The following is a 27,166-nucleotide window of genomic DNA, read 5'->3' as shown; positions in this document are numbered from 1 at the left end:
TTTGCTTTTTTTTTTTTTTTGGCTTTCCTCATATTTTATTTCAGTAAGTTTATAAATTGTTCAAAGCATTCTTATACTCTGCATGACGATAACTGAATATTTTGGCACATCAACATTGTGATACAATATATGGTATGTCTAAAAAATTAATTTAAAAATTTCATCTATTAATCAACATGTTTTTTAACGTAGTGCATACATATTTTACAGTTATTTAAGTCAAATACATAAAGGTTTGTACTTGATTTACAGATGAAGCAATCACAGATTGCAGTAACATATGTGTGTATATATATGTATATGTGTGTATATATATATACACACACCAATTAAGGGGAAAACTGCATCCTGGCAATTTTATAGTCCGAAGTTTTGTTGGTATAGCTATCATTTACACGCCCTTTTCATCTTGTTTTTCTGTACAAAAGATATGTTTTTGCCTTCTTCATTCTTGATGAGATTTTTCTGCGATAACTTTACATTCATACTGTAAAAATTAAAAGGTTAAAAGGTTAACAGATTAATGTTTATTTTGAATAGCAATTTCCATATAAACTAAAAAGGTCTAAACTTAACAGTTTATTAACATATGCCCACTTTATTCCTCAAAGAATCTGAGAGTTATACAACTATTAGGATTAAATGACAATTATGAAAGGAAAAAAGAAACTTGCATTCTAGAACTGAAAGGGGCATAGCCAAAAGCAGGGAAAAAATGATATTTCTACATTACAAGCAAATGATAATAGTATATGATTTAGATCAATCCTAGACTATGAAAGGAAGCAAAATAAATTTCTTTGTGTGTTCACTAAGGCATATTAGCAAAGGAAAGGTCATGAACTTAAGGACAGGACTAATATTGTGAATTCCGATAATATTTTTTTCAAATAACTTAAAAATTGAAAGGAAAAAATCTACTATATTAGCAAAAGCTTCCGGTCAAAACAATATTTTGAAAGGACAGCTATAAAAATGTCTACCCATAGTTCAAAATAAAGTAAACCAATGGATTTAGGATAATTGGGTGGCTGGACTACCAAAAAGACAACAATGTAAAACATTCAATTCTCTCAGCTGGCTAAAATGGTAAAAGTGACAGCACTTATTCATGAAACTGCCGTGGCATCTGAATGCCAGTCCCTGACCTTCGCCATCTCTGACTGGGCTTATCAACAATGTCCTTTTCCTTCTTAACTAAAATGATCAAACATCTTGATTTGCTGGAGACAGTCCTAATTTATATTTATTGTAGCAACATAGTTATAAGCAGCGCTTCTTCTCACTTTTAAAACTGTCCCTTTTTCATGGAGCAGAAACGTATAGATTAGTAAAATTAATTAATTAATTAATAAAAATTGGAGGATAAATCATATCACCCTATCCGTAACACATTTTAGCTTTTCTATCCAGTGGTTCTTTCCATTTTTAATACACTTGTGATTAAATTCTTACAAATGACTTATTCCATTACTGTATGGAGAAAACTTGTCTTACATCTCAATAACAGGAAGGTAAGTAAATAAGCATGAGCTTACCATTGCCAGCTGTCGACCGATGTTTCCCATTGTTATGCCTCCGGCAAAAAATATACACGGTAACCAAGAGCGAACATAGAGGAAATCTGGAGATGTATATCTAGAATAATAGAAATATTTTTAACAACTCACAGAGGAAGTACAATGACACTTATTAAGATAATTACAATGGAAATAAGTTACTGTGTAGATTAAAGTGGCTAATGCAATTTTAAAATCTCAATTCTGAGATTTTAGGAAATAAGCACCAAAAAGAATACTTACTGATAAACACCGTTATAGACTAGCAGTTGAGTGACCAAAGTTGCCAAGAAAGCAATTCCTATTCCGAGGCCAAAACCACTTCTAGATCTATCAAAAGTCCACCACAGTCCAACAGATAGTGCAGCCAGTGTGAGAGACAACTGTATGTTGTTATCAAAATCCACCTTCTGAGATCAGTGTTAAAGAGTCATCTTAAAATTTGTAACCAAATAATATAACTTGTTCATTTTTCTAAAATAAAAGATGTTAACGTTGAGAAGAGAATAGACTGCGTAGTCTAGAGTGCATTCAGGTTTTTAATACAATGTACGAGAGTAGGGAGGATTAAAACTATTTCCGATATGTACTAAAGACGCACAGAGGGCATGATACTTCACGAATAGATCTCACCGACGTGTTAATCTCTCCAAAAAAATGGCACAGTATATACATTGCCGATTATCAGATCAGATCCATTATTTAAGAAATGCTTTCCTTGCAAAAAAAAATGTGACTAGAAGCCTCAGAACACAAGTATTGCTAAAGGAACACACTTTTGCTAAAAAGGAAACCGATACTACTTCTCAAACAGGTTTAGAATTACTTGAGAATCATACAGGAACTTGCAAATAGAGGAGCTGACAGCTATTTAACAGGGTACCACATTCTCTATGTGATTTACTGACACATTTTATAATAATGCAGTTCAGAAACAAGAGTACCAAGGACACACTATCCCTTTCTATTATGTCAACTGTTCTAGTTTTAATTTGTTGAGGATAAAGCCTTGAAGTGAACATTATCTCGCAACCTGCCAAGCTATTTTGGTGCCTGAAACTTTCTGGTATAGGACAGTTTGCTCAAATGATGTTTTATTTCCGTCATCTACTTAAGCACCTATTCACAAATGTACAGCCCTTTTCTACTTCAAAATCTCTGGGCAAAACGAAGCTTTATAAATTCAATCTTCTCATTTCTTTGCTAGAGGATTACACTAAAGGAATTAATTTCAAGTGCCATTAAAAGGGCATTATCTATGTCCCAAAGGCCACATCTTGGCTCTATATACAGCTCCCCAGAGGATACTATATAGCTTGCCAAACCGGCCATGTTGCAACTACAGAGAAGAGAGGGGAAGTTCCAAAAATACGTATAAAACCATTTTCCGCTTCCTTTAACACCCTGCTGTTTACCACCATTCCCCCCTCCTACCCAACCAGCGTGTATCCTGAACACCCAGACTGCCACTCTTGGTCAGTCCTTGTCTAGGCTTGATTTATCAAGAGACCTATAGTCTATGGTATGCTTTCTGAAAAAGCTTTTATTCTTTAGTGAGTATTATACCTCAAATTCCAAAGAAACACTTGTGCACTCTGATTTCTCTATGCAGTAAACATTCTTGTAAAGAGTGGAATTTGACATTAACTGGGTTCTATCTTTGCTGACTAAATTAACTTTGCTAAGAGTCAAAGCAAAATAAGGAGGCTTCTAGGGTGCGGGTAAAACATCCATCTTAAAAATAGTACAATGTGATTTTCTAAAGTCTAAGTAACCTAATATTAAGTCTGTGTTATATATTTTGTAAACATTTTGGATTTTGCTTAAAGGATGAACAGAATAGCTAAGATGGCTATATTTAAGGATTTCATTGAGAGGAAGAAAAGAATGACCAAAGTAAAGAATTTAAATTAGATATATAAGTCTTTTTAATTCCAGAAAATGTTATTTAAATTACTCAACTTAAAAATACCTGAACTGTCTAGGATAGAAGGGTCTAATCCACCAGACAGAGACAAATTTACACACTTGTGGGGCTCCTGGGTAGGAGAAGGAATGTTCCTAGACTCAAGTCAGGATCTCCAGGGTCTGGCCTCAGCTCTGGAGCAGCCTTGCAGTACGTATGACTTAGCATAGTACCAAACCTCTCTAGCTTTCATTTCTCTTATTATCTTTATAAAGAAAATGTAGAACTAGGGGATTTCTAAGTTTTTTTCTAGATATAATATTCTATGAGTCTACCTTTTTAAAGTCCTACTAACCACTAGGTTTGTTTGTTATAAAATCCTAATTCTCAAAGATTTCACCAAACTAAACATGTTGGGAAACTCTTTAAGACAAAAGGGTGAAAAACAAAATAATAAGAGCCACTGAGGGACTTCCAAATTCATAGATCTCCAAGAGCCAGCGCAACTAGGAACAGAAAGGTAGACGTGCTTTCAGAATCTAGGACCCTGCTTCTTTCCTTGGTTCCTCTTCTCCAGCTTCTCCAAAACACCTCAATACATGCTGTTAGAGACGCTGGAATCTCCTTGCCCCATGACCCACACTCTCTCCAGCCAACTGCCAGCCCTGAGCCCAGCGCAGAGTTACAGGAGGAAACCTCCGGCAGCCGGAGTCACACATCTTCTCTTCCCCAAAGAGAAGGTTCCTGCCACCTCCATCCTCTAAGCCATTTCTTCCAGAAAAGGGAAGGCTGAACTAGCATTTCCCAGATCCTCTTCTACAAAGGGAAGTTGGGAGGTCAGCGGGGCGGGAAGTACGGAGGATGACAGGATAAAATCCTTATGAGGGCAAAAACTTTTGTTCTGGGGGTGGACATTTTTTTCTGGGGGGTAGAAGCAGAGGAGAGGTGGGAAATAGAGGCTACCTTATCCTTCTAGACAGGACACTGTGAAAATACTCATTAATCACTAAATTAAAATATCAAAATCCTCAAAATGATCAAACTTTAGAAATATGTAACTTAGGAAAAAAAGTTCTTTTTGGCCAGTCTAAGTTGGCTATTTCTGCCTCTGCCACTTTTAAGAACATTTCTGTGGTTTGTTGGTGTTGATTAAAACCAATAAATAACAGTCTTTAAAAAATATATATACATATATATATATATATATATGTATATATATTCTTCAAATTAAAAAACAGAAAAAACCAACCAGCACCTGAAGCCACCAGATGTCCTTACTGACAAATCTTAAATGAAGAGAGAAAAGAAATTCCTTTGAAAATGTATCTGTTTCAATGCTAGTTACCAAAACTAGATGCAGGTAATTAAGTAACCTAATTTAAGAAAACCATGTAAATTTTTTAAATGTGCAAAGTTCTGAGTGATATCGAAAAATAGGGATTGAAAGGAAAGGCTATACCCCATGCTGCAATTGCACAGGTGCTCCCATGATGCTTCAACAATGCGGCGTGCATTCTTTTTATGACTAAGTGGGCATATCACAATTTGACAACAGTGAAGCTGCGAGGGACTGTTCAACCTTTGGTTTGTCAAAAGCTGCTTTGTTATTACGCATTTCATTACAGCAGGAAGGATACAGCGCTGGCATGATTTATACCAACAAAGACGGCTACACACCGCATTACACTGGACCACTCTCTTTTAAATTTATGTGGTTCTCCTAGATGCCTGTCAATGCAGGGGTATAATAACCCAATCACGGCTGTGGGGAAAAAAAGGGAAAAAATTAAGGCATCTCCAATGGTATACAGGCAAAACTTAAGCTAAGAGTCACAACCATCATAAGCATTTGAAAGATTCTCTAGAAAAGCTTTTCAACTTACGTAACATTAATCGTTGATATTTTAAACTTACCTTCCAAAAGAAAAAAAAAAAGTGAGGATAACACCATCGAAGACAGCATTGTAAATGAGTACAACAGTACTCTCAATTATCATAGGCAAAACACTACTTCAGCGTATGATTCAGAATTTAGCAGATTGGACTAGATGATTCACGCTACTTTTCTACTACTAACATCTCTGAGACTTGGAAAACATCAAAGCAGCTGGCAGTTAAGCAATGTTCTCTCTAAGCTATATAACCATGAAGCACGCTATGAAATGTCACAAATCTAAAGAGAACCTCAAAGCGTAAACACTTACAAGCTCATTATATACATCCTATTAGATGGCTGTAGCCGTCCTGCTACACATACAATCCTCGTCCCCCCAGCTTCTTGTCTCAGTCTCTTGTGTCTAGTGCCTTGTCCTGACAACTCCCTTCCAACCTGGCCCTCTGATGAGACTCTAGGTCAAACTGTCAAAGCAGGGAAACTTGCAACAGAAATCTACCTGTGAGACTCATTCTGTAGAGGACAAATGGAGGAAACACGGTCTACAGAATTATATATTTTCAGTTAAAATTTAAATCCACTGTTAAAAGATCAGAAGAAATCTTTTTAGTATATTTCTGCATTTTGGAAAGAACGTTTTGAATACTAATGGTGCAATTAATTAGTATGAATAACTCAATTTTTAACTTAAATACTTGTCAAATCTCAACATTTTATTCATTCACCGGGAGAAGATTTTAAATGCTAAGTTAGTCATTAAAAAAAAGAGTATTTCATGAACCAAAACATTCTTCAACAAGTTCTAAGGAAAATATACTTCTACAGATTAAATTTAACAGCAAATAGCTGGGCAGCTTTAATTTGCTAATCTTCCTAAAAACAGAATGTTTATGCTGCCATTTGGTAATAAAAACACAACTGTCACATCAGTTGAAAAGTATGTTTAAAATGTCCAGTATTACCTATGATGTATCATGAAATTATTGTACCCAAACCTATGCCTGAGGGGTTAGAAGCCCCTGCCTGGCCTGGTACTGGCTAGCTCTATCTCACAAACAATGCACTCAATCTTAAAGGAAAAACAGAAATCAACTAATATCAAAAATCAGAGGCTAGCAGACCAGTGGAACAGCATGAAAACCAGACTGCACCGTCACCCTTTCATCTGGAGTGGAGATGTTGCAATGATGCAGACATTTTCTAATCCGCAAAACTGAAGGTGCTCTTCTGATTAGGCTTTTGCTGAGGATAGATGGTTCACAGACCATCAAGACATTAACAAGAAACTTCAGCAACGCAGAGCTCCAACAGCTACTAGTAAATTTTAAAGTTTCAAATTATACTCCTATTTAAAAGGTTCTGCTCTAAAATCCTGTGAGATTAACTGACAGCATTTCCAAATGTCTACAAAATTAAAGTGGTAACAAGCATGCCTAACAGTTGAAATATATCTAGATGAATATTACCTCTTTTTTGTTCTCAACGGGTCATGAAACTGGCAGCTCATGTGTCATCCCTCACTCTCTCTCTCTTTCTTTCTTCCCTTTGCCTGTTGCTGAGGAAATCAACTAAGATCAGATATTCCAAGTCAATTTTCCTCAGCAGCTGATGCCATAGGTAAAGAATGATCACATAGAGAGTACTGACGTGTGTGCAAAGATATAAATAAGTAAAATTGACTGTATTTTTATGCATGTGATGTCAGACTCACACATGAGAGACAACTGAGGAGAGAAAGCAAAAACACAAAAAGAAACTTAAACTGCCACGCTGCCAACCTTGGGATTTGCCAATAAAAATCAAATCCATTGAGTATGCATGGTTCTTGGACGCTCACTGAGAGGGAGAATTCGAGGGAGCTTGTCACTTCGCATTAAACGTCTTCTTTCTTTCCTTTAAATAAAGGCCTGGCAGAGTCTGAGAGCAACATCTACAGCACAGTGAGGCTGCACTGCTGAGAGCTCAGCAGAAGTGTGTCTGGCCTTCTCGTCCTCTTCCTCCACTTTCTTATTTTAACAAGAGAGACCGTTAAGATCACGCCTGCGTAAAATCATATGCAAACACAGTCCTGCTTAATCAGACGGTTCTCTGATGCAAAAATCACATTTCTTGGGATATATTTCAGTTATTTCCCAGTGACTAGTTGAAGGGTACCAAGACCAAAAACAAGAGAAGTTTGTAAAACGTCAATATTAAGTCATCATTTTTCATGGTCATGTTTTTAATGCAGTGCTGCACTAAAAGAAACAGTTAAATCAAACATTTTTCAAGGAAAGGGGGCTGAAAAAGCACAACCACTGAACGAGATATACTTTCATGGAAAACTACGACAGGATAAGCAATGTGTTCATCCAACAAATACTTAAACCCCCATAATGTGTCTAGTTCTTGGTATTTACTGGGGATTTAAAAAGGGAAAATGAGTAAGACATGACCCCCGTCCCACAGTGACCACAGATACAATTAAGTAGAGTAACGTGTTGGGGCAGCACTGACAGGGCCCGGGGGTCCAGTCTTCTCCTGGTGTGTGCCGAGGGGAAGCAGGGTGCGAGCGTGTCAGGAAAGCTTCACAGAAGAGGTGACCCTTGAGGCAGGAGTGTTCAGCAGCTGAGTGGTCTGGAAAGGGCTTTCTAATCAAAGGAAAGCATTTGAGGAAAAGCACAGACAACAGAAAATACCTGGTATCATCTGGAAACTGGAAACTTTAGGCGGAAAGGGAGTTTCGGGTCCAGAAAGACTCTGAGAAGGATACAAGTTGGCGGGGGCCATATCACAGAGACTTGCCCCACAGTCACTGGGAAAATAACACCATCACACGTGTGCCAGAGAGAGGGCCAATCGTTCTTCCAGCAGTGAGTGTACAACACAGGACAGGAGAGGAGGGACTTGGGGTGCAGGGGGCACAAAATCAGAGGCAGAAAAAGAAAAGACTGAAAATTCCAAGCAGAGCGGTTGAGGGCCTAGACCAAGAAAGAGACAAGGGAGAGATGTGAAACTTGGAAACCAGACGTGGGCAGTGAGAGACAACGGGAGGATCCTTCTAAGAGTCTCCAGGAACTGGGTGACTGACTGCATGACTCAACAGAAAAGATCTGTTTGCTTCCATTTTTAAATTAGATAGTAATTTCACTCGTGATTTGTTAGTCAACTTCTCTGGACATTTTATCCACACAATCTTTTTTCTCCTACTTATTCTTCAGAGAGATTCCTTTGTAGCTCTCAATCACATTCAAGAGGTTCTTAACTCCAATTCCAATGCACTGCACACGTAAAGAACTTAACCAACTTGAAACACCAAACATTATTAAACTAAAAATAGAGAACCAGGAAAAGGAAAATGGGATCAAAAGGAGTTTATCAGAGTTCTCTACTAGTTGTCCCTCCAGAAGCACCACTAGCAAATTTTCCAGCACTGGGTTTACATGTAGAAAGTGGTGATTCTGGAGACCCTCCAGAAGGTAGCTGCTCAGTCTACGAATATTAATTGGACAGGAAAATCAAAGGACAATTATCAGTTTTTCTGATTTAAGATGATAAGAGCTTTGAAAATGCACACCAACACATATACACAAAAACATATACATACCATATACACACGCAAACTGTACACACTGTTTCTTACAGCATTTACTTTTTTTCCTTAATATTTTCCCTAAAATTGGAGGGGGGCAGCGATTATGCAAGAGTCCATTTTCCATCTTTGGCAACTTCCACAAACCTGGTATCCTCACCCCCACCTACTAAACACCATGACCTACCCAACATCAACAGCAGCGTTAACTGGAATCTCAATTCCCCAAGGCCTCTCTCCTTTCATTTGCTGGGCACCTCATAGAATGTACTGCTTTCAGAAGAAACACTTAAGCAAGAATGCAAATCCTCCACATGAAATGATATGAGGTTAGGTTTGTAAGTGTGACAAGCCGAGCGGCTGGGAGAAGGTAGGAAAGTAGGGACAAAGTGACTAAAATGTAGCATTAACATTACAAGTTTTCCTTCCTAAATGTGAGTTTGTGTCAAAAGTGCCCATATCACAGGCAGAGATGTAACCCCTGTTCCTCTCCATAGTGGAGGTAGAATGAAACCTCAGCCAAGTTCTCCTGCCCTAGCCCAGAATGTGTAGCACAGGCCAGTGTACTCCATCCAAACCTGGCACTTAGTCTGGAAGGTTCAAAAGAGATACCCAATAGAGGGAAGGATGAGTGGCTCTCTCTGCCCCCTTCCCCAGCATGTGATGTTTCACCTAGCCACACCATTCCCTGGCCCTAGAACCCTGGACTCATTGATATCCTCTCCTTATCTGTTTCCTCATCCCCCCAAAATAGGCACAATGCAAACATCTCACTCCCAACGCTGCCCTACAGATCCCTGGGATTAAGGGATATGCCCAGAACATTAGTAGACATTCAATAAGCAATAATTTCCCTCCCTTGGCCTTCCTTTTGTCTATTCTGAAAAGACATGTTCTTCCAAGTCCGGAAAAGCTTCTATTAGCAGCAAGACTGCAGCTCTACCATAGGAGAAAATAAAGAAGTAGAAAAAGTCATTGGGAAACTTTTTTTCTTCTGAACTTAAATGAAAGAAAGGAAAATACCTGAGGACTGGTAGACACAACAGAGAATAATAAAACATAATTTACGCTTTGTCTGTTTGGACTATGTTGCCTGTTCTCTCAGAGAATAACAACAGCTCTGGGGAAACTAGGAATCATCACCTTTACAAGTTCTCTTTTAATGTGAATATTGTAATAGTGAGACATCAATATATAAACCATGCTGAAACCTTACCACGAAAATACCCTTCAATCCATGCAATGGGATTATGTAATTGTCAAATAAGTTTCACAAGGTCATTTTAAAATGTCTCACACCTAACTCCTCACTGTTGGCCCTCTAGCTCTAGGACGGAAGTCAAGGAGGATCTACACTATATTGCAAGGTAGTTATGTATATTAGGTGTGAGATACCAAATGGACATTCATAAAAGCACTTTTCTCTCTCAATCAGAATTATCTTCTACCACATCATTACAGCTTCCTTCTATTACTTTATTATATAAAATAGTATCCATCTATTGGTCTCATTAGAAAAAGCTGAAGAGCTATCCATTATGGAAGCTCATCATCAATACAGCATTCTGAAATGCTCCACTCTATCCAATACACACTGTCCACCAAAACAAAGATCTAAATAGGATAATAATGATTTTAAGCAAAGAGAATCTACCTTACTGATCTCTTTAAGAATCTATTATTCTGAATGTATATCTAGAAACAAGATACCAAGAAACAAAGCATATGCAAAAATCTAAAAAATAACAACATGAAGCTTTAAACTTGAATAAAACTATAGTCAACCTTTGAACAGCATGAGGGTTAGGGGCACCAACCCTCCATACAATCAAAAATCTGAGAATAACTTTACAGTCAGCCCTCTGTATCCACAGTTCCACATCCACAGATTCAACCAAGATCGGACTGCGTAGTACGTATTTACTGAAAAACATCCACACATAAATTCCAACTTATGTTGTTCAAGGGTCGACTGTCTCCATCTTTCAAGTTTTTATCTACTTCAAAAACCAAAACTTCAAAAAACATACATGTCAAAACCTTAAAACCAAACAGTGATGATGATCATCAAAATAACTTAACGTAAGTTTATATGAGATGGATTGACGGAAGAACAAAATTAAGAGGTTAAAAGCCTCATCTCTAAGAGAATCAAGATTGTTTTTAGGATTGAATTTTTAAAAGTCATATGGGTCAGTCAGATAGAAATCAGACACAAAAGAGTACGAACTCTATGATTCCATTTATATCACATTCTAGAACAGGCAAAAATAATCCAGTGACAGCCTGAGGCTGGGGGTAGGCTGCAAAAGGGCACAGGAGAATTTAGGGGGTGATAGAAATGTTCTATACTTAGATTGTGGTGGTAGTTACATGACTTGTATGTATTTGTCTAAACTCATCAAACTGTTCATGTAAAACAGGTCTATTGCACTCTATTTAAATTACACCTCAATAAAGCTGATTTTTTAAAAGTATTGCCCAGACAATATTGACACTCATTTACCCTAATTCCTTTCTAAGCGTTACAGACATGGCCTTCACGTACCTGAAGCTGTGCCACAGCACGGCGGTACCCACCATGCTGAAGAAAAGATGCTTGCAATCACATCAGGTGGAAAAAGCGTCACATTTCTCTGAATCTGAAGTAAATTTAACACTAATGCAAGAAATACTCCAATAAAAAACAGCACTACTCCTCGAATCATCAAGTTCACACTTCGGCTAGTGACAGATGAGATATAGGGACCACACTTTTTGGGCCCAGGTGACTGTGTCTCTCCTTCCGCCATGGTTTCATAAGTTCAGTAAGTCAGCAAAAAAATTTTAAAAAGAGGAAGAAGAAATGGCTTCTCAGCTGAAAAGCCAACTGCCTGAACCAAAGCAGATTGGCGTTTCAACAATATTGCATCTCGTCCTAAAATAGGACCTACCAGAAATCCTGCAAGAGATAAGAAAAAAGAAATCAATGTGTCTAATAAATGACTATACAATTTTCCTGATTTCAATACTAATTCATTTTAAAGGCCAAATAATGAATTGACAAGCTTATATATTTAGTTAGTTATTTACTAAATAAGAAGACATTTAAAAAGCATTTTTATATGAATGATGTAATAAAAAATAAAGTGCTAAATCTATATTTACTAGGACAGAATTAGTGACCTAAGAGACTAAAAGGTTAGAATAATAGTAAAAACAGCTAGCTCCACATCAGTGAAAAAAGCAGGATGGGTTATCTGAGACACTTCTACTAGAAACTGGAAGATCAAAATCCAGGTTTCTGTTTCTTCTACCCAAATCTCCAAGCCCAAGTAACTGATGGGCTTGGAGATTTAGGTAGAAATTCTTACGCTTTACAGAAAATAAATAAATTTATACTTCACAGAAAATCAACATATTCTGATTGAAAATGTTATATTGTTCTCAATAAAATGTGACTTGCTCGTGAGGACAATCTCCATAGGGGAATAAAATGACCTCTTTTGATGTTTAATGCTGATATATGTGAATTTCTGCACAAAAGTATCTTACAAAGAAACAGACCACCACCCACTCACTCACACATACACCAAGCACAGAAACCAGACCTGACCCGCTGTCACCAGGGCCCGAGTTGTGTCCCACCCCTGCCTTGACCCAGTCTGCCCTTGTTGCAATCATGGGGAGCTACTGTGAGAAAGCTGCAGGAGGAAGCAGAAGAAAGCGAGCTAAGAAAATAAAGAATAACCTCTTGGCTAGATTCTCAGAAGTTTGATCCACATGGCTCCTGATCCCTAAAACCTAGAACTTTGCAAGTACCGTCACTCTAGGTGTTCACTCACCCCTCTAAACCAAAGTGAACTTTCCTTTGTATATGTTTAAGACAAATAACATTTGAGGCGATCTATGAGCTGTCCTTTTAACTCTCACAATAACCCTAACAGGTAAGTGCAATTATGCCCATTTTACAGGTGAGGTATAAAAGCAAAGAAAGGTTAAGTCACTCAACCAAGTTCCCAGCCTTAGTAAGAGGGCAAGCTGGGATTCAAACCCATGCAGTCTGGCTGGCTCCAAAGCCCTCATTCATACCATTATGTTCAGCCTCCCAAATTGTTACATGTTGCCCTAAATTCTTTTTCTATGAATACTTTTTTTTTAAGTGGGAAAGTATTATAAAGACTATTTTCATAACTTACCATTATCCCACCTAACAACATTTCTTGGGATATTTCCTTTGAACCTCTAAGTATTTTATTTAAACCTTTACTATGGCACTTCTAATAGCTACCTTATGTGATGATATGCATAGTTGCTTTACGGATTATAAAATGTCTGTGTAGATCTTATTCACTATCAAGTTTTCGCTGTGCCTATGTACCCAGAAAGGTACGTGCCTAGCTCATAGTGGGAGCTCTACATATTCATATTTGTTTCATTAAATTAGGTTAACTCTTTTTGAATCAAACTATATTGGGTTAAGCAGGCCTTTTTTTTTTTTTCACATCTTTATTGGCGTATAATTGCTTTACGATGCTGTGTTAGTTTCTGCTTTATAAGAAAGTGAATCAGCTATACATATACATATATCCCCATATCTCCTCCCTCCCACCCTCCCTATCCCACCCCTCTAGGTGGTCACAAGCACCGAGCTGATCTCCCTGTGTTATGTAGCTGCTTCCCACTAGCTATCTATTTTACATTTGGTAGTGTACATATGTCCATGCCACTCTCTCACTTCGTCCCAGCTTACCCTTCCCCCTCCCCATGTCCTCAAGTCCATTCCCTACATCTGCACCTTTATTCCTGTCCTACCCATAGGTTCTTCAGAAAGTTTATTTATTTATTTTTTAGATTCCATATATATGTGTTATCCTATGGTATTTTATTGTCCTCATTCTGACTTACTTCACTCTGTATGACAGACTCCAGGTCCATCCACCTCACTACAAATAACTCAATTTCGCTTCTTTTTATGGCTAAGTAATATTCCATTGTATATATGTGCCACACCTTCTTTATCCATTCATCTGTTCACGGACACTTAGGTTGCTTCCACGTCCTGGCTATTGTAAATAGAGCTGCAATGAACACTGTGGTACATGACTCTTTTTGAATTATGGTTTTCTCAGGGTATATGCCCAGTAGTGGGATTGCTGCATTGTATGGTAGATCTATTTTTAGTTTTTTTTTTTTTTTTTTTTAAACATCTTTATTGAAGTATAATTGCCTTACAATGGTGTGTTAGCTTCTGCTTTATAACAAAGTTAATCAGTTATACATATACAATATGTTCCCATATCTCTTCCCTCTTGCATCTCCCTCCCTCCCACCCTCCCCATCCCACCCTTCTAGGTGGTCACAAAGCACCGAGCTGATCTCCCTGTGCTATGCGGCTGCTTCCCACTAGCTATCTATTTTACATTTGGTAGTGTATATATGTCCATGACACTCTCTCACCTTGTCACGTCTCACCCCACCCCCTCCCCATATCCTCAAGTCCATTCTCTAGTAGGTCTGTGTCTTTATTCCCGTCTTGCCACTAGGTTCTTCATGGCTTTTTTTCCCTTAGATTCCGTATATATGTGTTAGCATACTGTATTTGTTTTTCTCTTTCTGACTTACTTCACTCTGTATGACAGACTCTAACTCCATCCACCTCATTACAAATACCTCCATTTCATTTCTTTTTATGGCTGAGTAATATTCCATTGTATATATGTGCCACATCTTCTTTATCCATTCATCTGTCGATGGACATTTAGGTTGCTTCCATGTCCTGGCTATTGTAAATAGAGCTGCAATGAACATTTTGGTACATGACTCTTTTTGAACTATGGTTTTCTCAGGGTATATGCCCAGTAGTGGGATTGCTGGATCGTATGGTAGTTCTATTTGTAGTTTTTTAAGGAACCCCCATACTGTTCTCCATAGTGGCTGTATCAATTTACATTCCCACCAACAGTGCAAGAGGGTTCCCTTTTCTCCACACCCTCTCCAGCATTTATTGTTTGTAGATTTTTTGATGATGGCCATTCTGACTGGTGTGAGGTGATACCTCATTGTAGTTTTGATTTGCATTTCTCTGATGATTAATGACGCTGAGCATCCTTTCATGTGTTTGTTGGCGATCTGTATATCTTCTTGGGAGAAATGTCTATTTAGGTCCTCTGCCCATTTTTGGATTGGGTTGTTTGTTTTTTTGATATTGAGCTGCATGAGCTCTTTATAAATTTTGGAGATTAATCCTTTGTCAGTTGCTTCATTTGCAAATATCTTCTCTCATTCTGAGGGTGGTCTTTTCGTCTCGTTTATGGTTTCCTTTGCTGTGCAAAAGCTTTTAAGTTTCATTAGGTCCCATTTGTTTATTTTTGTTTTTATTTTCATTTCTCTAGGAGGTGGGTCAAAAAGAATCTTGCTGTGATTTATGTCATAGAGTGTTCTGCCTATGTTTTCTTCTAAGAGTATTATAGTGGCTGGCCTTACATTTAGGTCTTTAATCCATCTGGAGTTTATTTTTGTATATGGTGTTAGGGAGTGTTCTAATTTCATTCTTTTACATGTAGCTGTCCAGTTTTCCCAGCACCACTTCTTGAAGAGCCTGTCTTTTCTCCATTGCATATTCTTGCCTCCTTTATCAAAAATAAGGTGACCATATGTGTGTGGGTTTATCTCTGGGCTTTCTATACTGTTCCATTGATCTGTATTTCTGTTTTTGTGCCAGAACCATACTGTATTGATTACTGTAGCTTCGTATTATAGTCTGAAGTCCAGGAGCTTGATTCCTCCAGCTCCGTTTTTCTTTCTCAAGATTGCTTTGGCTACTCAGGGTCTTTTGTGTTTCCATACAAATTGTGAAATTTGTTCTAGTTCTGTGAAAAATGCCACTGGTAGTTTGATAAGGATTGCACTGAATCTGCAGATTGCTTTGGGTAGTATAGTCATTTTCACAATGTTGACTCTTCCAATCCAAGAACATGGTATATCTCTCCATCTGTTTCTATCAACTTTAATTTCTTTCATCAGTGTCTTATAGTTTTCTGCATGCAGGTCTTGGTCTCCTTAGGTAGGTTTATTCCTAGGTATTTTATTTTTTTTGTTGCAATAGTAAATGGGAGTGTTTCCTTAATTTCTCTTCAGATTTTCATCATTTGTGTATAGGAAAGCAAGAGATTTCTGTGCATTAATTTTGTATCCTGCTACTCTACCAAATTCATTGATTAGCTCTAGAAGTTTTCTGGTAGCATCTTTAGGATTCTCTATGTAGAGTATCATGTTATCTGCAAGCAGTGACAGCTTTACTTCGTCTTTTCCGAGTTGGATTCCTTTTATTTCTTTTTCTTCTCTGATGGCTTTGGCTAAAACTTCCAAAACTATGTTCAATAATAGTGGTGAGAGTGGACAACCTTCACTTGTTCCTGATCTTAGAGGAAATGGTTTCAATTTTTCACCATTGAGAATGATGTTGGCTGTGGATCTGTCATATATGGCCTTTATTATGTTGAGGTAAGCTCCCTCTATGCCTATTTGATCTGATATGAGTATTGCTACTCCAGCTTTCTTTTGATTTCCATTTGCATGGAATATCTTTTTCCGTCCCCTCACTTTCAGTCTGTATGTGTCCCTAGGTCTGAAGTGGGTGTCTTGTAGACAGCCTATGTATGCGTCTTGTTTTTGTATCCATTCAGCCAGTCTATGTCTTTTGGTTGGAGCATTTAATCCATTTACATTTAAGGTGGTTATCGATATGTATTTTCCTATTACCATTTTCTTAATTGTTTGAGTTTGTTATTGTAGGTCTTTTCCTTCCCTTGTGTTTCCTGCCTAGAGAAGTTCCTTTAGCATTTGTTGTACAGCTGGTTTGGTGGTGCTGAATTCTCTTAGCTTTTGCTTGCCTATAAAGGTTTTAATTTCTCCTCAAATCTGAATGAGATCCTTGCTGGGTAGGGTAATCTTGGTTGTAGTTTATTCCCTTTCATCACTTTAAATATGTCCTGCCACTCCCTCAGGCTTGCAGAGCTTCTGCTGAAAGATCAGCTGTTAACCTTATGGAGATTCCCTTGTACGTTATTTTTTGCTTTTCCCTTGCTGCTTTTAATATTTCTTCTTTGTATTTAATTTTTGATAGTTTGATTAATATGTGTCTTGGTGTGTTTCCCCTTGGATTTATCCTGTATGGGACTCTCTGAGCTTCCTGGACTTGACTATTTCCTTTCCCATATTAGGGAAATTTTCAACTATAATCTCTTCAAGTACTTTCTCAGTCCCTTTCTTTTTCTCTTCTTCTTCTGGGACCCCTATAACTCAAATGTTGGTGCATTTAATGTTGTCCCAGAGGTCTCTGAGACTCTCCTCAATTCTTTTCATTCTTTTTTCTTTATTCTACTCTGCGGTAGTTATTTCCACTATTTTATCTTCGAGGTCACTTATCCGTTCTTCTGCCTAAGAACTTATCCGTTCTTCTGCCTAATAACTTCTAGCCAAAGTTATTCTGCTATTGATTCCTTCTAGAGAATATTTAATTTCATTTATTGTGTTGTTCATCATTGTTTGTTTGTTCTTTAGTTCTTCTAGGTCCTTGTTAAATGTTTCTTGTATTTTCTCCATTCTATTTCCAAGATTTTGGATCATCTTTACTATCATTACTCTGAATTCTTTTTCAGTTAGACTGCCTATTTCCTCTTCATTTGTTTGGTCTGGTGGGTTTTTACCTTGCTCCTTCATCTGCTGCGTATTCCTCTGTCTTCTCATTTTGCTTAACTTACTGTGTTTGGGGTCTCCTTTTCGCAGGCTGCAGGTTCATAGTTCCTGTTGTTTTTGGTGTCTGCCCCCAGTGGGTAAGGTTGGTTCAATGGGTTGTGTAGGCTTCTGGGTGGAGGGGATTGGTATCTGTGGTCTGGTGGATGAGGCTGGATCTTGTCTTTCTGGTGGGCAGGACCGCATCCAGTGGTGTGTTTTGGGGTGTCTGTTACCTTATTATGATTTTTGGCAGCCTCTCTGCTAATGGGTGGGGTTGTGTTCCTGTCTTGCTAGTTGCTTGGCATAGGGTGTCCAGCCCTATAGCTTGTTGGTCGTTGAGTGGAACTGGGTCTTAGCATTGAGATGGAGATATTTGGGAGAGCTTTCGCTGTTTGATATCATGTAGAGCCGGGAGGTCCCTGGTGGACCAATGTCCTGAACTCGGCTCTCCCACCTCAGAGGCACAGGCCTGACACTCGGCCGGAGCACCAAGACCCTGTCAGCCACACGGCTCAGAAGAAAAGGGAGAAAAATAGAAAGAAAGAAAAAATAATGATAAAATAAAATAAAATAAAGTTATTAAAATAAAAAAATTTTTAAATTATTAAAAATAAAAAAATTTTAAAGAAAAAAAAAAGAAAGAAGAGAGCAACCAAACCAAAAAAATCTACCAATGATAACAAGCACTCAAAACTATCCAAAAAAAAAAAAAACCCAGACAGACAGAACCCTAGGACAAATGGTAAAAGCAAAGCTATACAGACAAAATCACACAATGAAGCTTACACATACACACTCACAAAAAGAGAAACAGGAAAAAAATATACATATATCTATATGTAAAAAAAAAAAATGGAAGACAGCAATCAAATCAATAAACAAATCTACCAATGACAATAAACTCTAAATACTAAACAAGATAAACATAAAACCAGAAACAAATTAGATGCAGAAAGCAAACCCCAAGCCTACAGTTGATCCCAAAGTCCACCACCTCAATTTTGGGATGATTCGTTGTCTATTCAGGTATTCCAGAGATGCAGGGTACATCAAGTTGATTGTGGAGATTAAATCCGCTGCTCCTGAGGCTGCTGTGAGAGATTTCCCTTTCTTTTCTTTGTTCGCTCAGCTCCTGGGGTTCAGCTTTGGATTTGACCCCTCCTCTGCATGTAGGTCTCCTGAGGGCATCTGTTCTTCACTCAGACAGGACGGGGTTAAAATAGCAGCTGATTAGGGGGCTCTGGCTCACTCAGGGTGGGAGGCAGAGAGGGGTACAGAATGCAGGGCGAGCCTGCGGCGGCAGAGGCCAACATGACATTGCAACAGTCTGAGGTGCGCCGTGCGTTCTCCCAGGGAAGTTGTCGCTGGATCGCGGGAGCCTGGCCGTGGCGGGCTGCACCGGCTCCCGGGACGGGCAGTGTGGATGTGACCTGTGCTCACACACAGGCTTCTTGGTGGTGGCAGCAGCAGCCTTAGCATTTCATGCCCGTCTCTGGGGTCTGCTCTGACAGCCACGGCTCGTGTCTGTCTCTGGAGCTCGTTTAGGCGGTGCTCTGAATCCTCTCTCCTCGTGCACCCTGAAACAATGGTCTCTTGCCTCTTAGGCAGGTCTAGACTTTTCCCCGGACTCCCTCCCAGCTAGCTGTGCACACTAGCCCCCTTCAGGCTGTGTTCACGCAGCCAACCCCAGTCCTTCCCCTGGGATCTGACCTCCAAAACCCGAGCCTCAGCTCCCAGCCCCCGCCTGCCTCAGCGGGTGAGCAGACAAGCCTCTCGGGCTGGTGAGTGCTGGTCAGCACCGATCCTCTGTGTGGGAGTCTCTCCGCTTTGCCCTCCGCACCCCTGTTGCTGCGCTCTCCTCCGTGGCTCCGAAGCTCTCCCCCATCGTCCACCTTCCATCTCCACCCACGAAGGGGCTTCCTAGAGTGTGGAAACCTTTCCTCCTTCACAGCTCCCTCCCAGAGGTGCAGGTCCTGTCCCTATTCCTTTGTCTCTGTATTTTCTTTTTTCTTTTGCCCTACCCAGGTACATGGGGAGTTTCTTGCCTTTTGGGAAGTCTGAGGTCTTCTGCCAGCGTTCAGTAGGTGTTCTGTAGGAGTTGTTCCACATGTAGATGTATTTCTGATGTATTTGTGGGGAGGAAGGTGATCTCCACGTCTTACTCCTCTGCCATCTTGAACGTCTCTCCTAAGCAGGGCTTTTGGAAGGTAAACCTAATCTAGCACTTAATCATCTTTAAAATATATGTCCTCTAAGCTTCCAAGTTTCAAACTACCTTATAAATGAATTTTGGGAACAAAACCCATGTGTAAACCGGAGGGAGGGGTGGGGGTGTTGAGTTTAGAAATAATCAGTATGAAAATGAGAACATCTGTAAGCACTAGTAACTTTCACAGCCTATCAGTTCCACGTGATAAACAGAGACAGTAGACTTTTTTACTGTGCCTCTACCACACTCAAAGTTCTGTGCCCAACACCCAAGGGGGGAATTTTACCCTCAAGCTCACAAACCTACTTACTCTAGCATCACTGAGCTCTATAGCTTAGCAGCCTTGAGAAAACAGTATATATTATAGCTGATTCATAGGGAAATATATTCTAAACACCTACTGAAAATCCTAGAAAACATAGAAAACATCTCCCCCTGACCTGGTCTTGCAGACTATTCCTTGCTGTGGTATGCAGCATGTCAGCATGTCATGTGTTCTATAGTGTTCAGTAGCTACAGAATTCATCATCATCATTATCATCATAATACAGCACCCATTTATGGAGGGCCTACTCCATGCCAGGCATATAGTAACTCTAATCTTCAAAATAATGCTAAAGGTAGGTATTATCATCCACATTTTACAAATGAAGATATAAAGTCAAAGAGACTTAGCAACTTGCCTATGGTCACATGACATGCAGTATTAGCGCTGGAATTGTACCTTACATCTGACTGATGCCAAAACCCATCCTCTTTCCTGTAAACCTTGAGTCCCATTCCAGCCCAACTCCTTAGACTTCTTTTTTGGCATCCCCTATAGAAGGGATTTGGTTACTGAAAAGATGGATAGACACCGGAAAACAATCTTAACTGTAAATATTCTCAAGGTACTAATGTCAGTTAGTGTCCAAGCAGAAAGACCATAAGAATAAATGTACAAACACCTTGAAATTTTCTTTAAAAGTACTAGATCCAGGAGTAAAAAGATGTATTAAAGAAAAAAATCATATGGCCAACTTGCATACAGTATTAGACCAAGAGTTGACTCCTCATTTCCCAAACTTCAGTAGACACAGCAATACCCCCCGCTTTCTGCTATTAAAACAGCTACTAGAGGACAAAGAGTAAATATACATTTTAAGTAACCCAAATTGCTCTAGTATATCTAGTAAATTGTTTCTGTCTGTGAATTTTTCCAAAAGGGAATTTTATGTTGAATAATATTTTTAAAAGAACAAAACAGCTTCAGTTTTAAAAAGCTATTCTGGTGTGGTACGTCCCATCTCACATCACTCACCAGTGTTTGTCAAAGGGCACTGGCATTTTGGGCAGGGCAATTTCTTGTTGTTTGGAACTGCCCTAAGCATTGCAAAACATTTAGCAGCCCTGGCTCGTGCCCACTAAATGCCAGTGCACGCCCCCTCCCCGCTCTGAGATAACCAAACATGGCCTTACATGTTTCCAAATTCCCACAGAGAGGCAATGTTCTCCCACTGAGAGATACTGATTGCTAGACTCTTTCCGCATTCTATTTCCAGGCTGCTAGAGACTTTCTACAATGTTTATTTATGTAATTCTGCCCCAGCTGTTTACTCAACCTTTCCTCAAAAGTGCTTGTTTATAGTTTCCTACTTCACCCCAAAAGTTGTCTTTAAAAATAACACAACACTTGTTTCATGTTTATTTGAATCAGATTTTTTAAGTCCAAAAAGCTAATTTTGTGACTACATAATAATACAATACTATATAATTACTGGAGACAAAAATAAAAGTTAAAATGTTTTAGAATCACAGTATCCTAAAATGTAAGAAATGGAAGGGAATTGGGAGTTCATCTCTTCCAGGGGGTATGTGAGTCTGATGTAAAACAAAACCAAAAAAGTTGTGGATATGTGCATTTTTCTGGTTAGGGAGTTGGACATTTTTATATCAAGTACTCAAAAAGTTCATGATCCAAAAGAAGTTAAGAACCAGTGATCTGTTTCCTGGCAAAGCAAATGAGACCCAAAGTGGTTAAGAGAAGTGACAAGATCAAGAATGTATACTACTGGGTCTTGCTACGACAGACAAACATGTAAAGTGAACTCCTAGAAATGGCCAGACAGACTCATCAAAGGGGTAAAAAATTCCACAAGACCATTCACCGCCTACTATGCAACAACTAAGTTCCTAAATAAAGCATGTTGTTTATAATAGTCACACATTAGGGGAGTAGGTTATTTTAAAGTGAAAGCTCTTGGAATATGTATCCCTAATTTGTTTGTTTTAAAGTTTGGTTTTTCTGATTATGTATTGATAATATCTTCCTAGAGCGTATCTATACCTTTAAATGTTACTGTTACATCAGCAATAAATTCGATTCTCAAAATTTTTTTAAAAACCTATATTTGAAAAATTTAGATTACCCAAGAAACAATTTTCTTATCAGGGAAGAAGTCTCTGGTGTAAAGATACCATTTAAAAGACAATATCTCAATAGATCCTCAACAATAATCCTAGTAAGTAGGCAGGTGTTTTTAATACTTAATCTTTTTATTTTACAAAATAAAATAGATTAAGTAACTTTCTGAGATTATAAAACTGTTGCCAGGTAGTACCAGGACTAGCCCCAAGCACTCTGACTCCATGTCCAGAGTATTTCCCATTTCACAGTTGCCTTTTCTACAAACACCATACAGAAACAATTGAAATGTCACAAAAGAAACAGTTTTTAAAGCCATGTTGAGAAACTACCGTTAATACCAAAATAATACTTTTTTTTTTCAAAAACTGACAAAGAAGAAACTTCCACAGAACATGAAAAATTCTACCTTGAGCCCTGACCTACAACTTCTATACAGTACGTTACTGAACAAAAAAGAAAAATAGTTCAAATAGTTTGGATAGATAATAACAAATCATCAAAACTGGAAAAACATTATTCCCAGTCTCTGGCTTCCTGTCAATGGATTATTATTACCTTTAGGTAAATAAAATAAGTGATTCTCAGCTTTGTGGATGAAAATCAAAGTTTACATTTGCCACTGAAACAACTTCCAGGCAACAGGCATTTGAAAACAAGCATACAAACAAAATCTCCTTAAGAACCGATGAAGTACCAATTGTATTTTAACAATTGCAACACCCCCAAAACCATACAAGATTATTTGTCTTCAAAGGAAGAGCAGTCACAGAAGTATGTTTACTCCCTCAGATTACCTGTCTCTTCAGGTGCTTAGGTCAGAAAGGCTACTAAATAATAAAATTAAATTACTACCTCACATCTTTTTTATCCTATGCTCTTGTCATTAGAATGGCATTCTCAAAATAGAATAAGCATTACAGTTAGGAAAAACACACTTAAATCAATGAAACTCTCCTTAAATAAAAGCACACAAATGTGAATCATAGGCTATGGACGCTAAAAACTTCTAGGAAGAAAAACATGTTTGCCTTGAAGACCCTGCAACTCATCTTTCCTGTCAACATTAAAACCCAAACACAGAAACCATTAAGCAAGCAACATTTGCATCCCATTATTGCTTTTAAATGACAAATCTCAGTCCCTAAAAAGGTTACTCCATCGTTTGAGAATAATTTTCTGATAACAATGAAAACAAGCTCTGTCTTTAAATTACTAAATTGCATTTTATCCTTTCCTTTTCAGCCCACCACACGTAAAAGCAACAGTTGTCAGTTTAAAAAGAATCAACCTCTTTCCCAAATAAATGTACATGATTCACAGCTTCGTCACTTTATATCAAATATGTACTGAGAACTATAACAAAACACACTACTCTACGTCATGTCCAGAGAAAGAATAAAAGGAGGAAACAGGAAGAGTACGTGGCTATTCTCTGGGGGGGGCCCTATTAGTGGGGGCATCCCTTCATTCATTTTTCACTCAATGGTTCCCTATCAGGGCCAAACCCCAAAGTTGGAAGACACAACCTAGCCTCTGCCAGACTGCCTTCATTCCTCCTGCACCCAAGACAGGAGCCTGTCTTCCCCCGCAATCCTCAGCTCCATTGCAATAGTGATCCCGGCCAGTCTCAGTGCCCCAGCTGTCAAGACTATTCATTCCTTCTTGAAGCATTTTCTCAATAATCCTACAAAATAGTCAGCTCTCCCTGGTCTATTTTCCTAGACTATCTAGCTAACGCCATACTTCACTAACTTGTTGCCAATGCTAACTGGACATGGGTCACTATCACTTAAGTTTTACCACCCTTCCCCTCGTCCCCCATCATACCCACACTGCTTTCCTCTACCAGATTGCCAAACCCCACTGACCAACCCTAAAATCCCAGAAACTATCACCAACCGACTTCTAGGTCCTGAAAAGAGTTATCTTTGTCTTTACCACACACCTACTCCAGAGGTTTCCAATTCCAATCCAAAATGCCGAAGCCCCACTCCTCAACCCAATATCAACACACCTTTTGGCGGATTCTAAGCATTCTACAATACCTACCTTTTCGGATCCTTCCCCCTCCCAAGCCTGAGTCTGGTCTCCCTGGCTACGAGCCTGCCGAGTCCTGACAGCTCTATGCTTGACAGCCCGCCGACCTCCACCCCATCAGATCTCCGGGGTCGCCCTTCCCGTCGTCCTCCAGCCTTCTATCGGCTCGGACACTCTTCCACTGTCTGGGGAGCCTCGGCCTCTCCTAGACCCTCTCCCCAACCCAGGTGTCCCCTTCCGGATCTCGCCGACCCTTCTCCAGGTTAAGCGGAGCCCCTCACCCTTCAGGCCCCATCTGTGGTCCTGGCTCCTCGCACTTGCCAGCAGGGTTCCCAGGCCGCAAAAACGCAAGCGGTTCCTCTTCCCGAGGGCCACCACCTTCCTCAGGCCCCTTCCCTCAGCACCAAGTCCCCCGCGCTTCCCCGGGGAAGCCCAACTCACCCCCGCCTCCGCCATCTTCTGGGACCGGCCCCCACCTCCGTCGCCGCTTCCTCCTCCCCTCCCACAACTCCGCCCGAGCTCCACTGCGCCTGTGCGGCCGACGCGGACACGCTCGGACGATCGGGGCAGAACAACTTCCGGTTCCCAACGGCGCCAGGTGGTGGGCCTGCGAGCCGGGGCAAAAGGACTTCCGGTCTCCGCGAGGGTAGCGGCGGGCTGTAGGCGTGGACTGTCGAGTGGTGAAAGGCTGCTAGATCTGCTGTTGTTTGCTGACCGGGCAGTCGTCGTTTTTACTGGTACATTTATTAATGAAAATTGAAGGAGAAATTAAATTTGCAACAAAATGCATCTAAGCAAGTATTTATATGGCCTTTCTTGTTTTCTCTAATGTTTCCTAAAGGTCTTAAATTTCTCTCCTGTAGGTTTTCACACTACCAGTAAAAAAAGGGATGTGGGTGGATTATACTGAATGGAGGAGGAATTTTAAAAAGAAAGGAGAAAAGCACCCAGAAAAGAGACAATAACTTCAAAATGTCCTGACATCATTGTTCTCTTTACAGCAACATGAGTCCTGTTCATCAGGTCTTGCCTCCTCTAACCCAGCTTTTTCAAACACTTCAAAATTGCCTTCAGTGAAATCCTTGTGGAAGATTTTAGGCTGGAGAGACCTTTGTTTTAGTTTAAATATTTACTGATTGCAAGGAGGGACAAGACCTAAAAAGCAAGAACTGTGGGGCCCCCAGTTCCTAAGGTTCTTCCATCCAACGCAGTCATTCCTACTTCAGTATGAGGCAGAATACAAAGTCCTCAGGAGAAATACAGAGAGCCACCGTCTTCTGATTAAGTTTGGGAACAGTTTTCATGCATGATAAGGAGGCAGATATGATGAAGCTGTACATTCTCTGGGAGCTCAGAGATGGAAAAACATGAAATAGATGGTGGAGCCTGGAGCGTGGACAGATGTATTGAGACATGAGATCTGAATGTCACACTCATGAATTTGGACTAGATATTTGTTATTATCATGGAAACATGAAAATCACAAATTACTTGATGCCAGAGTGTAAATTGATGAAGAACGCTGAGAAATCAGAATAACTTTGGGTTACTTTGAAGCTGGTGTAATATGGCTGAGAGAACGCTGGTGAAGGATTGAAACCTGGCGCTGTGACAGCAAGTGCATAATCATGTCCAATAAATTGATTTCTCTAGGCTTTTTTGTTCTTATTTGTAAAATGAAGGATTGGTCTAGATTATTTCTAAGGTTCTCTTCATAGGCAAAAGTATCAACAATGATTTGCTAATTCTGTGACTTCAGAAAAAAGTTTTTTCTGTTAACCTTACATGTTGTTTGGTTTCCCAACTGAATGGGACAAAAGGTAAACTAGAAAACAAAAACCTTTTTACTTAGCTAACACAAACACCCACAAAAGTTTATTTGCCTTGTTGAAGTGAGATATTGTTAGACTAACATTAATGATTGTCCAAGGGTTGATGACTAAGCCTCTAAGAACCTTGGACTTGGAAGGCTTACCCGAATTAAAAGCATCTGGAGTTTTCCTAGTCAGTACCTAGAACCCAAAACACTAGAGACTCTAGTACTAGTTTTGGTGGGGTTTTGATGTAGGAATACATATAGTTGTAGGACACAAAAAGTCAAGGATTTTTGCCTTTTTGAGATTACGGGATGGATCATTTATTAATCCATTCATCCCTCAACAACTATCACCTGAACATCATGCACATCCCAGGTACTTGGCACTGGACCTCAGGAGGAAAACAAAACTTTTTCTGCCTTGTGAAGTCTGCAGTACAGTTGAGGAAACACACAGTAAATAGTTAAATTAGTGTATAATTTCAAATTGAGACAAGTGCTACAAAGATGATGAACATCTCCATACTGTGAAAGGGGACTGGGTACGACTTCAGGTGTGACTTGAAGATAGAGATCTTCTAAGAGCAGGGTGAAGAGCAAGTGTGAAGGCACTAAAGCTGCAAAATCTTGGAACATTCCAGGAACTGAAAGGAAGGCAAAGCAGCTAGTGGGTAGCCATTAAGAAGAAGGTTACATATTGAGGTTGTGTGTTAATTTCATGGCTTACTATGTGCCAGGCACTATGCTAAATTCCGTTTCATTTCACATGCTCAAAACCCCTTCAAAACAGTTACTATATAGTAGATGAGAAATTAAGGCTAAGAGCAGCGATTCTCACCCTGGCTGCATGTCACGATCACCTGTGGATCTATTACAATTTCTAGTGCCTGAGCCTCACTCTCCATACATTCTGATTTGATTGGACTGAAGAGGGGGCCTGGGCCCGTTTAATAAATCCCTTGTGTAATCCTAATATGAAGCCAGAGTTGAGAATCACTGTCTTAAAGTTAATTTGCCCAGGGTCACTTGGCAACTAAGTGGCAGAGGAG

At 39.4% G+C, this 27,166-nt stretch overlaps 1 protein-coding gene and 1 long non-coding RNA gene across 8 annotated transcripts; one reads left to right on the top strand and one right to left on the bottom strand.

Annotated features, from left to right (window-relative positions):
- Window positions 1-24,820, bottom strand: INSIG2 (insulin induced gene 2). Of its 7 annotated transcripts, XM_082409285.1 has the most exons (6): window positions 24,743-24,820; window positions 11,479-11,871; window positions 5,103-5,227; window positions 1,803-1,969; window positions 1,539-1,638; window positions 1-487 (listed from the first exon to the last, which is right to left on the bottom strand). In XM_082409285.1, exons 2-6 carry the CDS (start codon window positions 11,720-11,722, stop codon window positions 446-448), a joined length of 678 nt encoding a protein of 225 aa, XP_082265411.1. In that variant the 5' UTR covers window positions 11,723-11,871; window positions 24,743-24,820; the 3' UTR covers window positions 1-445. The 7 variants fall into 7 exon arrangements, with proteins under 7 accessions (XP_082265411.1, XP_082265413.1, XP_082265412.1 ...); XM_082409287.1 differs by lacking the exon at window positions 11,479-11,871 and having other exon boundaries at window positions 24,743-24,794; XM_082409286.1 differs by lacking the exons at window positions 11,479-11,871; window positions 24,743-24,820 and adding an exon at window positions 8,038-8,235.
- Window positions 24,821-24,843: 23 nt separating this feature from the next.
- On the top strand, window positions 24,844-25,955 carry LOC309622132. The gene is made up of 2 exons (XR_014240536.1): window positions 24,844-25,038; window positions 25,165-25,955. It is a non-coding gene; the product is annotated as an uncharacterized lncRNA (long non-coding RNA).
- Window positions 25,956-27,166: the final 1,211 nt, after the last annotated feature.

The sequence above is a fragment of the Balaenoptera borealis genome (assembly GCF_965194805.1).
Source record: "Balaenoptera borealis genome assembly, contig: HAP1_SCAFFOLD_1608, whole genome shotgun sequence".
Taxonomy (NCBI): domain Eukaryota; kingdom Metazoa; phylum Chordata; class Mammalia; order Artiodactyla; family Balaenopteridae; genus Balaenoptera; species Balaenoptera borealis.
This window is presented reverse-complemented; position numbering and strand designations above follow the sequence as displayed.

What these genes read in the sequence shown, in the direction of transcription:
- INSIG2 (XM_082409281.1), bottom strand. Translation starts at nt 11,722, where the DNA reads ATGGCGGAAGGAGAGACACAGTCACCTGGGCCCAAAAAGTGTGGTCCC. An exon ending in GTATAAATCATGCCAGCGCT is followed by an intron (nt 1,970 to 5,102) that starts GTATCCTTCCTG and finishes CACTGATCTCAG; the next exon opens with AAGGTGGATTTTGATAACAA. An exon ending in GTCTATAACGGTGTTTATCA is followed by an intron (nt 1,639 to 1,802) that starts GTAAGTATTCTT and finishes CTATTATTCTAG; the next exon opens with ATATACATCTCCAGATTTCC.